The sequence below is a fragment of the Abramis brama genome, assembly GCF_963993115.1.
Source record: "Abramis brama genome assembly, chromosome: 11".
NCBI lineage: Eukaryota > Metazoa > Chordata > Actinopteri > Cypriniformes > Leuciscidae > Abramis > Abramis brama.
Window position 1 is genome coordinate 38,891,895 of NC_139973.1, and position 13,477 is coordinate 38,905,371.

At 38.2% G+C, this 13,477-nt stretch overlaps 1 protein-coding gene across 4 annotated transcripts in view; it reads right to left on the reverse strand.

Moving 5' to 3' along the window:
- Positions 1-3,421, reverse strand: part of pbx1b (pre-B-cell leukemia homeobox 1b) — an 83,412-nt gene extending 79,991 nt beyond the window's left edge. For 3 of the 4 annotated variants that reach the window (XM_084129577.1, XM_084129575.1, XM_084129576.1), the window contains exons 1-2: positions 2,995-3,421; positions 1,095-1,168 (exon numbers count right to left, since the gene is read on the reverse strand). In XM_084129577.1, the coding sequence (XP_083985703.1) occupies positions 1,095-1,168; positions 2,995-3,182 (262 nt within the window). In that variant the 5' untranslated portion in view covers positions 3,183-3,421. The remainder of the gene's footprint in view (positions 1-1,094; positions 1,169-2,994) is intronic. The other variant, XM_084129574.1, reaches the window with a different exon arrangement.
- Between the last annotated feature and the right edge of the window lie 10,056 nt (positions 3,422-13,477).

A 13,477-nucleotide genomic window follows, 5' to 3' on the forward strand; every position in this document is an offset into this window, starting at 1 on the left:
AACTCAAATTGATGGTACACTTTTCAAATCCCAAACATTGTTAGACCTGAGCAATGATCCGAAAAGATGTAAAAAAGAAGTGGGACGAAAACTTTCTTATGCTAAACACTCGGAAGCTCACGCCGAGTCAAGCTCAGGCTCCACGTTTTGGCCTTTCATATTTTCGCAGGAAAAGGGCAAAGAGGAGCAGAGCACTCTGGGATACGTCCACATCGTCCGGCGTTCCCTTTGAGCTCGAACTCTGCGTGAACTCGGAAAAAGAAAAACAAACAGAAGAAGAAACGGCGGGGAGTAAAACTCCACGCATAACTGTGTCAGTCTCCTCTCGGACGCTTGGCAGAAACCCCCCCGACGAGAGCCACCCACGGCTCACAGCTGGAACACAGCAGTCCCACAGATAACGCCAAAGAAATCTGCTTTATCCTTCATCTACTCCTTTTTATTACATGCACTAATGACTGTGAAACACGCCGGAACCGGTTCCACATCAAACCGCGGAGCGATAGCGTCTCAATATCTCTCCAGCACAAACCCTTCGCAGAGATCAGACAACACAAAACCTCGTTACATCCACTGTTTTAATCATTCGAGACGACGCCGGCAAATTAAACATGCCTTCCCTCCAAAAATGCACAAACACGACGTTCATTCATCGCTTCAGCCAAACGCAACTAAATAAACATTTCAGCTAAACAACTTATGGCGGATGGAAATTGAATCCTGCACTTTCCTAACCAAAACAGAGCTGGATTTTTGCACACACACACACACAGAAGAAGAAGACTGGTGCAGTAAAGATGATTTAGCAGCGCGAGCTCAAAGAGGCTGAACGTTTTTCTTCATTTCCTCACTACGATCGCCACAAAACCACATTTACCCACTGAGATCCTCGCTCTGAAACATCCAGTGCACAATGTAGAGGAACAGCACAACACTTTCTCCTTCCAGCTGTTATTGAGAGCATTTACACAACTAACATGTGCAAACACGATTCTTTCACAGTGTTGACCAGACGCTGAAATACCAATGCATGTGATCCAGCTGATGTCCAGTCGTGTGAACGAGCATGATCTCCTGAAGGGAACACCACTTGCCTGTTTTCTCCTTGATCTCACACAGGACGTTGAAGAGCGCCGGCTTCATTCGGTGGCAGTTGAGCGCATGTTTTCTGAAACACAACACAAGGCCGCGGTGAAGCGTCTGAACACCACAATATTTCACTCTGCTATAAAGACTTATATATCTCCCTGTTGCCTGAACGGCAAGCGATCGTGGTGAAATTAAAAGCACATATTGACCATTAGCCAGCTCATTACAGTCTCTGCTTATGCATAACATTAGTAACTAGCATTATTTCAGTAGTTAATAATTCATGGTTTTGTATCTTTGTATGTACTGTAACAACTCTGAAATTCTATAAAGGATATAATTATTGAACAGCATGTTTTTATTGAACACATCCATATGCAAAAACACTATGATTAATTCATGCATTCATTTAGCAATGGTTATGGTTATGGGGCGATTACATTTTTAGGTAACACTTTACAATAAGGTTTCATTTGTTAACTACATTGAACTAACAATGAACAATACTTCTAAAGCATTTATTAATATTAATGTCAACATTTACTAATACATTATCAAAATCAAAAGTTGCATCTGTTAACATTAGTTAATAGACCTGAGATTACATGAACTAACAATGAAAAATACTTCTGAAGCATTTATTAATATTAGTTCATATTAATGTCAACATTTACTAATACATTATTAAAATCAAAAGTCGCATCTGTTAACATTAGTTAATAGACCTGAGATTACATGAACTAACAATTAATTTTTATAAAATAACGTTCATAAAGATTAACAGATACTGCAACAAATGTATTGCTCATTGTTAGATAATATTATTTAATGCATTAACTAATGAAACCTTATTGTAACACCCATTTTTAAACTAAAATATACAAAAAGTATACAAAAAACTATTTGATGAATTAAGAACCTGCGTTTGGAATGATATTCATCCTAAAGGGACACGGTGAGAACCGGCGCTGTCTGTCAGATTTTATCTTGGCATCTCTTTCATTTCTATTGACAAAAAATGAGCACTGCGTGTCAGAAAAATGATGTCTGTCACTACACACCACATGTGTTTGGACACACTGACAACAGCAATCGTCTTATCAGTCCGTTTCTGGATGCCTGCTTGTCAATAACTCCTGATACGCATGTAAACATTTGCTAATTGCCAATTATTATAAAGATGTCAAACATATTACCTATATTCCCTTACTATAGTAACCAAAATCCCACAGTTATTGTCACTACAATAGAATTGTTTTTGTTTTTCCACTTGATTAGTGAAAGAAGCTTAGATGCCAACTGACATCAAAACACAAAATTAGACAATTTCTTATTAATTAATGAATTAAGAGTTTACAGTTGCAACAATAACTGTAGCATTGTATGGTATTATCATATTTGACAGTATAGGTATGCTTACAATTAAATTAGGTTAATTAAATATTTTTGGAAGTTTACCTTTAAAAGTGATGGTGAAGTAATATATATATATATATATTATGTCTGTATATAATGGATATATATTATTAAACAAAATGTATATGTAACATGTGTATAATGTTTTATATAACTAATATGTGTGTGTGTGTGTGTGTGTGTGTGTGTGTGTGTGTGTGTGTGTGTGTGTGTGTGTGTGTGTGTGTGTGTGTGTGTGTAAATGCTTTATTGTTATACACATATTTTTTTTTTTTATATATTTAAATTAATAAAAAAATATAAATGTAGTGCATACATTATTATTATGTTTTTTCTGTCACGGGTATGCTTTTGGAATTATTTAATTAATTAAGTGAATATTTCTTAAGTGTGTTTTATTTTATACTCTAATCAAGTGTCACAGGCGTCTTAAAGTTGAAAGTGAATATGAATATTCCAGATCTTTGTATGTGATGAGTGACAGCTCACCTGGCCTGCGCCTCGTCCAGACTCTGGTCAGTGATGGTCATGATCTGTTGTAAAATGTCTCCAATGTCCTGCTTTCTCCCGTCTCCGTCGTTGGCTCCGGTGTTGTCCTGGATGTGCTGAGACAGGCCGGGGTGTCCACTCATCCCCACGGCCGCATGAGCGTGCATCAGGCGCGGCTGCTCGTCCATGTCGGCCCGCTCCGGTCCTCCGGTCGCTCTCCGGTCGGAGACTCCTCTAATACTCTCTTGCACTCCTCCTGAGCTCAGTCACTCACAGCCCGAGCCACTACCAGCCTTTTAACCACTAAACTCACCAGTGTGTGTGTGCGTGTGCGCGTGTGTTATTAACCAGGTCCCGCGTGAAGAACGCAGCGCTTCATACACTCGCGTGTTATTTCACTGTTTCATCCCGCTGCTTTTGTTACATTGTAGCACTCTCGGCGCTCAGAGACTCTGCGATGCTTTAGGCCCCGCCCATGACTCTTGATTGGACGCAGGGACAGTGTAGCCCCGCCCCCGTATGTCTCTCAGTGCACGTCAATCATTGGGCAGAGGAGATGAGACGCGGGAACGCGCTTCGTGCCCTCTGAGAGGCAGATATTCATGTTTGTCCGCTGCACATGTGTTTTTTGTTAATATCTCTGATAGCACACATGTCTGGCTTTTTCTGTGTTAACACATTTTTGGGGGTGTGACCACTATGCAAATATAAATAATGCTGGCTATTAAAATAATTAAATCAATGTTTAATAATATAATTTAATAATTCAAACATAGGCTACTGTATAATATCCTAACATATTAATGTATATTACAATATATTATAATTATTATTTGTAATAGTCTTGTGTAATAAGTATGTAGTATTAGTATAATAATATATAAATAATGTAAAATGTATGTATATATGTATGTATATATATATATATATATATATATATATATATATATATATATATATCATTTGTATAAAATATTAATTACATTATTATATTTATATAGTATTCAATTATAACAAACAATAACATTTTAAAATAATTATTTAGGTTTTTAGGCTTGGTTTACTAATTCACTGTGAACTAATAATTGTGTGCCAATATATTGTAATATAAATTAATATATTAATAGAATATTATTTTTATATTTTGATTACTAAATCAAATTATATTATATTATTCTATTTATAATGAAACATGATATTATATTATCATATGCATTATTTATAACAATGTATTATTATATGTAAAATATTATTATAATTCAAACTAAATTAATATTTATATATTTATAGAATCTAAATGCCATGTCTTTTTATTTGTCATTCATTCATTCATTCATTCATTCATTCACTCACTCACTCACTCACTCATTCATTCATTCATTCATTCATTCACTCATTCATTCATTCATTCACTCACTCACTCACTCACTCATTCATTCATTCATTCATTCATTCACTCATTCATTCATTCATTCACTCACTCACTCATTCATTTATTCATTCATTCACTCACTCACTCATTCATTTATTCGTTTATTCAGTCATATGTGTTAGGAACACATTAGACATTTTAAAGTGAGGGACCTTCAGGACGGTGATGCACTGATGTGTGGAACATGAGCTAAATCACGGAGTCTGATATTCAGGGTCTGTCTCACTTTCCCCTTTGACCAGTGATAGACCTCCATTTTCTCCGAGACTCCATCTCATTTCCCAGCCCGCTGCCAAGGAATAGATAAATTTCACTCCCAATCAAAACAATCGACCTTGTCCTTCATTCATTCCAGTTATTACCCGGTTAATGTGCTTAATTCAGGATTAACGATCAAATGATTCTATCCTTCACTTCAGTCGAGGAAATCCCAGTGAATAATGTCGAATCCTTACATTTTTCAAACTGATTTCCTCTTTTAATTAAACAGTAGCAAAGATTTTGTGAAATCCACTTAAATGATTTTATGCATTTTATTGAAACGTCTTGTTTGAAGTGTATCGATCTGTTTTAACGCTGGGTTTTGTCAGGTATGTTCCAGCAGCACGCTTGACTGTGTTCAGTTGCGTTTTTCTAATGTAAGCCGGTGACCCATGGTGCGCAGCCAAGCAGCAGGACCTCAGTGTGTGTGTGTGTGTGTGTGTGTGACCAGGCTGAAAAGAGCCTTCCAGGTCTGAAGCATCCACTCTACTGCTCCTGCCACAGAGAAAGAGGGGGAGGTTACACACACACACACACACACACACACACACACACACACACACACACTGGATCCAGTGTGTATGATTGAGAAAGGCCTGCTCAACTCAGTCGGGATTCGGGAACATCCAGTAATCTCAGAGCAGAAATAAATGTAAGACACTTCAGGCCAGTTTCCCTGTTCCAAACTGAGCCGTGTCAGAGCCGTGTCTGAGCCGTTTCCCTCTGGCTAACACACACATTTCTTGGAATGTATTCGGGAATGACTTTGCAGACAGATCCCTGGTTGTTCTCTGTTTGAATGGGTAAAAGGACAGTTCTGTACCTGGTAAGCAGTGTGTGCACTGCGGTGACGTCTCTGTAGTGAGCATCTCTCCATCCGACAAGCCTTACAGGAATCCCTGAACGAAGCATGAGAGACGGTCACACTGTCCAAACATCTGTCCTGACCAGCGCATATTCACACACCAGATCAATCCAACAAGCTTTTGAAGTGCACACTTCATGGAACATTCAAAATATGGGTTAAAGTCACCATGAACTCCAAATTTACCATTTATTATGGGAATATTGCAGTATTTATCGATGCACATCATTATTGTTTTAAATTCATGTTAATCATAATCTTGAATCAGAATAACTTCCTCTTGCAGCATCTCTTCTCTTCTCTGATGACGAGGGCGGGGCAACCTGTCACTCACATGAGATCAGCCAATAGCAAACCACAACCATCCAATCAATTCCTCACAGACAAGATCAAGCCCCGCCCACATTTGTTCTTGTTCCAGAAGCGTTTCACTCGGATATCCGTCACAATAGAGAAGAGAAGACTAGGGTGGCTTCTGTTTCATGCTGACTTTAAACTGGTGGTTGCAATATTGGGTCTTGTTTTTTGAGTTTGGAAACTTTTAGTGTTCAGAATCATCACAAAATCCTGGATGTTTATTGTAAGTTAAAGACATTTTAGCAAATGGAATCATGAAAAATTATATGCACGAGTGATTCTCAGCTGGTGGTTCACGACTCCAAAATAATAATAAAGATAGTAAAATGCGACTAGATATAATCGTAAAGATACACTCTTAAAAAGAATGGCATAGCATTGATGTTCCACAAAGAACCTTTAATATCCATAGAATCTTCCCATTGCACAAAAGGTGGAAAAAAGGTTCTTTAGATTTTGTAAATGTTCATCACACAAAGAAAAAAAACTGGTTCTTTTGAGAATTGTTCACTGAAGGGTCTTTGGGGAACCAGAAATGGCATTGCTGCGAACACCCCTTTTGGAGACTTCATTTCTAAGAATGTAGCAAAATAAAGGAAGAAGAAAAATATTACAGTTTTTCTGAATTGCTAAAACACATTTCTTGAAACCATCACTCACTTTCTCAAAACCTTAAACACAAAACCAAATTTTCAAACCGCATTCAGAGAACCTCCGACTGTTCTGGCAAAAACAATTTTATCTGCTCGGAATCAAACAATGTTCTCAGATCATACACACATGAGTCAATTTTATAAACACTACAGATCATTCGTTAGACACGACATCAAAAAATGGAGAACACTGAATCCAAAGCATGCAGTTACAGGAAAAAGTCTATTGTAACAAAGTTAAATACTCTTCTTCCTCTTACACACACACTCTTCTTCCTCTTACACACACACTCTTCTTCCTCTTACACACACACTCTTCTTCCTCTTACACACACACTCTTCTTCCTCTTACACACATACTCTTCTTCCTCTTATACACATACTCTTCTTCCTCTTACACACACACTCTTCTTCCTCTTATACACATACTCTCTTACATACTCTTCTTCCTCTTACACACACTCTTCTTCCTCTTACACACACACTCTTCTTCCTCTTATACACATACTCTTCTTCCTCTTATACACATACTCTTCTTCCTCTTACACACACACTCTTCTTCCTCTTATACACATACTCTCTTACATACTCTTCTTCCTCTTACACACACTCTTCTTCCTCTTACACACACACTCTTCTTCCTCTTATACACATACTCTTCTTCCTCTTACACACACACTCTTCTTCCTCTTATACACATACTCTCTTACATACTCTTCTTCCTCTTACACACACTCTTCTTCCTCTTACACACATACTCTTCTTCCTCTTATACACATGCTCTTCTTCCTCTTATACACATACTCTTCTTCCTCTTACACACATACTCTTCTTCCTCTTACACACATACTCTTACACACATGCTCTTCTTCCTCTTACACACATACTCTTCTTCCTCTTACACACATACTCTTCTTCCTCTTACACACACTCTTCTTCCTCTTACACACATACTCTTCTTCCTCTTAGACACACACTCTTCTTCCTCTTATACACATACTCTTCTTCCTCTTACACACATACTCTTCTTCCTCTTATACACATACTCTCTTACATACTCTTCTTCCTCTTACACACACGCTCTTCTTCCTCTTACACACATGCTCTTCTTCCTCTTACACACATGCTCTTCTTCCTCGTACACACATGCTCTTCTTCCTCTTACACACATACTCTTCTTCCTCTTACACACATGCTCTTCTTCCTCTTACACACATGCTCTTCTTCCTCTTACACACATGCTCTTCTTCCTCTTACACACATGCTCTTCTTCCTCTTACACACATGCTCTTCTTCCTCTTACACACATACTCTTCTTCCTCTTATACACATACTCTCTTACATACTCTTCTTCCTCTTACACACACACTCTTCTTCCTCTTACACACACGCTCTTCTTCCTCTTACACACATGCTCTTCTTCCTCTTACACACACGCTCTTCTTCCTCTTATACACATACTCTTCTTCCTCTTACACACATGCTCTTCTTCCTCTTACACACATGCTCTTCTTCCTCTTACACACATACTCTTCTTCCTCTTATACACACACTCTTCTTCCTCTTACACACACACTCTTCTTCCTCTTAGACACACACTCTTCTTCCTCTTATACACATACTCTTCTTCCTCTTACACACATACTCTTCTTCCTCTTATACACATACTCTCTTACATACTCTTCTTCCTCTTACACACACACTCTTCTTCCTCTTACACACATACTCTTCTTCCTCTTACACACATACTCTTCTTCCTCTTATACACATACTCTCTTACACACATACTCTTCTTCCTCTTATACACATACTCTCTCACATACTCTTCTTCCTCTTACACACACTCTTCTTCCTCTTACACACATACTCTTCTTCCTCTTACACACACACTCTTCTTCCTCTTATACACATACTCTTCTTCCTCTTACATACTCTTCTTCCTCTTACACACACACTCTTCTTCCTCTTACACACACTCTTCTTCCTCTTACACACTCTTCTTCCTCTTATACACATACTCTTCTTCCTCTTACACACATACTCTTCTTCCTCTTATACACATATTCTTCTTCCTCTTATACACATACTCTCTTACACACACACTCTTCTTCCTCTTACACACATACTCTTCTTCCTCTTACACACATACTCTTCTTCCTCTTATACACATACTCTCTTACACACATACTCTTCTTCCTCTTACACACATACTCTTCTTCCTCTTACACACATACTCTTCTTCCTCTTATACACATACTCTCTTATACACATACTCTTCTTCCTCTTACACACATACTCTTCTTCCTCTTATACACATACTCTCTTACATACTCTTCTTCCTCTTACACACACACTCTTCTTCCTCTTACACACATACTCTTCTTCCTCTTACACACATACTCTTCTTCCTCTTATACACATACTCTCTTACACACATACTCTTCTTCCTCTTATACACATACTCTCTCACATACTCTTCTTCCTCTTACACACACTCTTCTTCCTCTTACACACATACTCTTCTTCCTCTTACACACATACTCTTCTTCCTCTTATACACATACTCTCTTACACACATACTCTTCTTCCTCTTATACACATACTCTCTCACATACTCTTCTTCCTCTTACACACACTCTTCTTCCTCTTACACACATACTCTTCTTCCTCTTACACACACACTCTTCTTCCTCTTATACACATACTCTTCTTCCTCTTACATACTCTTCTTCCTCTTACACACACACTCTTCTTCCTCTTACACACACTCTTCTTCCTCTTACACACTCTTCTTCCTCTTATACACATACTCTTCTTCCTCTTACACACATACTCTTCTTCCTCTTATACACATATTCTTCTTCCTCTTATACACATACTCTCTTACACACACACTCTTCTTCCTCTTACACACATACTCTTCTTCCTCTTACACACATACTCTTCTTCCTCTTATACACATACTCTCTTACACACATACTCTTCTTCCTCTTACACACATACTCTTCTTCCTCTTACACACATACTCTTCTTCCTCTTACACACATACTCTTCTTCCTCTTATACACATACTCTCTTACACACATACTCTTCTTCCTCTTACACACATACTCTTCTTCCTCTTATACACATACTCTCTTACACACATACTCTTCTTCCTCTTACACACATACTCTTCTTCCTCTTATACACATACTCTCTTACACACATACTCTTCTTCCTCTTATACACATACTCTCTTACACACACACTCTTCTTCCTCTTACACACATACTCTTCTTCCTCTTACACACATACTCTTCCTTCTCTCCCTCTTATATTGTTTCCATACATTGTTGATATCAACATTCAGCACAATATTTTGAGTCAATTTTGGCTCTGAACTGACTTGTATTATGTACAGTTGGTTTGGTCACATCATTAGAAATAAGTGTGAACAATTTTGAGTCGTTGTGTGTAAATGAACTGTGTTGTAGTTGTGTTTAACTTTTGCCTGCCTGTGTTTAGCGTTTTGAAACATAAGTGCATCACAGTGCGAAATGTGTTTTAGCGAGTGAGAATGAGTTTTGAGTTTTGCAAAAAGAGTTCATGAGATTTGCAAACAGTGTTTTAACTACCTGAACTTGTTTCATGTTTTACAGAAAGAGTGATTTATTCAACAAAGTGGTTTAGGCTATTGAGAATTTGGTTCAGCGAATGGGGTTTAGTGTTTTAGCAATTCAGAAAAACTGTAATATGTTTTTAAAGAAGTATCTTCGCTTATTTTCATAAAGGCCTTACTCGATCAAATGTGCAGTACAAACAGTAATATTGTGAAATATTATTGCAATTTAAAGTAAGAAAAATAGTTTGCATCCAATTTTGGTGCAAACCAAACCAGTTTGAAACCACTGAACTTTTTAATTTTTGTAAAATCACCTCTCAGAATATCAATATTAAAAGTTTTATTGCGGCAGCCATAGTTTCCTCTCAGTGTTTATGATGAGGCTCAATATTGCCACCCTAATGTGATTTTATGTCATACATTCACAGCTATTAAAAGCAACAGAGTCCATTTCAGATCACGATGTCAAATACAACACCACCATGGGGAAGAAGCTTTCCTCGCCCTGCTTCCATATGGAAAACCACTGGATCATCTGTCCATCATATAGTTAAAATGTCAACAGTTTTCTGCACTAATTCTGGATGAAACATGTTAGAATGAGCTGAAAGTATTGTCAAATGTTAATATATAAAAACAAACACGCACAATGTGGAAGTGCGAGTTTGAAAATTCTAAGGAAGGTGTGTGGAAATTTGTGAACGATATCTGTAAATCTCTCATACTGTATAATGCCATAAATAAAAGATCCTAATTTACAGTTTTAATACCATAAAAAGAACAACCAGGAACGGCTATTGACATACGACTTAAGACAGCATGGAGGATTTTCAGCTGCATATCAATACAGACATGAATTAATGCCAAATCATATATCACATTTTTCATCAATGAAAGAGCTTTACAGTAATCACTTAAAACCTCACTCTCTACACACCGCAATCACACTATCTGTGCTGTTACACGTACATAAACACACACACCTACCCCCATTACGCTTGTGTTATGTGTGTGTGTGTGTGTGTGTGTGTACCTACTTAACTATATTTTGTACCCAGTAGTGACCAAAACCTAACAAAATCTCCAGAAACCTCCATTTAGGGACGTCCTCATTTTCAAATCTGTTATAAAAAATAAAGTAATTAAAGGTTTTTTTTAAAAATGTAAAAATGCAGAAAGTACACTATATTATAAAACTATATTATTATTATTATTATTATTATTATTGCTATTTGATTTTCCTAAGATAATAAAAAAACTGTAAAATTGTTTTGAAGACAAAAAGCAGAAAACTTTGACATAACAACAAAGTTGATATATTTGATTAATTTTAAAGAATTTTAAAATGCAACTAAATTCAGCTAAATTCATGTTAAATAATTCAACAGAAGGATACGCTGATTTCCAGAGAAATCAGAACGCCAGTCATACATGTGTTCAAAATTGAGAATTCTTATTTTTGTGGAATATTGCAGTGTTTATTTTAATGATTTATCAGTGCACATTATTATTGTTTTAAATTCATGTCCCTCGTAATCTTGAATCAGAATATCTTCCTCTCGCTCTTGCAGCATCTCTTCTCTTCTCTGATGATGTGGGCGCCCTACATTTGTTCTTGTTCCAGAAGCGTTTCACTTGGATATACGGCATAATAGGGAAGAAAAGACTATAGCACAACTTCTGTATCATGTCGACTTTAACACAAGTTAACATTAGATCTATTCCACATGGGCCTCTAAGTTTCAAATACATTCCAAAACCTAATTAAACTCTATAAGATAAGGAGTTTGATTTGTTGAAGGTGAAGTGTCACGTGTGTGTAATTGCTTCAACATTAGTGGCACACACTGGAATGTCTTTTCAAACAGGTCTGTGATTGATCGGATAAACAGATTGTCTGGTTGAGTCAGAATCGCTATCTAAGGAGTCAAACATCTTAAAAACATGAACTGCTTTTAGTCCTAGACTCGTGAGGGACGGTTGGCGCTTGGACGCTTGGAGCGTTCAGCTTTCAGGGCATCAATGAACCTCAGAGACATTCTGAGCAACCACCATAGATGAGCCTGAAGGAATCAATACAGCGGAGAACAAAGAGGAGCTGTGTTACAGCAAACACACTGATCACTGGCCCAGAGCCACATCAATGAAACTCACAGAGACTCACAGAGACTCACAAAGACTCACACAGAGACAAACACAGAGACTTAAGCCTGGAACACACAAAGCTGACGCCGATGAACTAGCGCTGATGAAAGCCGACTGTGTTGTCTTCTCGTGTCGCCTGTGTCGGGGGAAAAAAGCTGCACCTGAACACAATCCTGTTAAACACTTTCTTAATTCCACTCCGCTCATGTTAATATTGAAATATTCGCCAAGGAACACTCATGTAAGATGACGTACATTAGAACAGCCTTCTATCTGTATCGTTTTGACTTCTTTGCTCGCTGTTTTGCTATTATTCTCGTGCACGGACTCGTTCACTAAGCTGAACAGCCAATCAGAGTTCCCTCTTTCACCGACGTCCCGACACCGATTCAGCATGTCGAATCGGCAGAAAAAAAGCTGACGAGGACCAATTTCAGCCGACGGTGCTCAACACACTGAGAAAACTCAGTCGACCGACGCACAAAAACTGCTCGGCTGCCAACCGTCGGCTTGGTGTGTTCCAGGCTTCACAGAGACTCACACAGACTCACAAACACTCACACAGACTCACAGAGACTCACACAGACTCACAGAGACTCACATAGACTCACACAGACTCACAGAGACTCACAGAGACTCACACAGACTCACATACACTCACACAGACTCACAGAGACTCACACAGACTCACATACACTCACACAGACTCACACAGACTCACAGAGACTCACAGACACTCACACAGACTCATACAGACTCACAGAGACTCACAGAGACTCAAACAGACTCACATATACTCACACAGACTCACACAGACTCACATACACTCACACAGACTCACACAGACTCACAGAGACTCACACAGACTCACAGAGACTCACAGACACTCACACAGACTCACAGAAACTTATAGAGACTCACAGACACTCACAGACACTCACAAAGACTCATACAGACTCACAGACACTCACACAGACTCATACAGACTCACAGAGACTCACACAGACTCATACAGACTCACACAGACTCACACAGACTCACACAGACTCACAAACACTCACACAGACTCACACAGACTCATAGAGACTCACACAGACTCACACAGACTCTCAGAGGCTCACACAGACTCTCAGAGACTCACAGAGACTCACACAGACTCTCAGAGA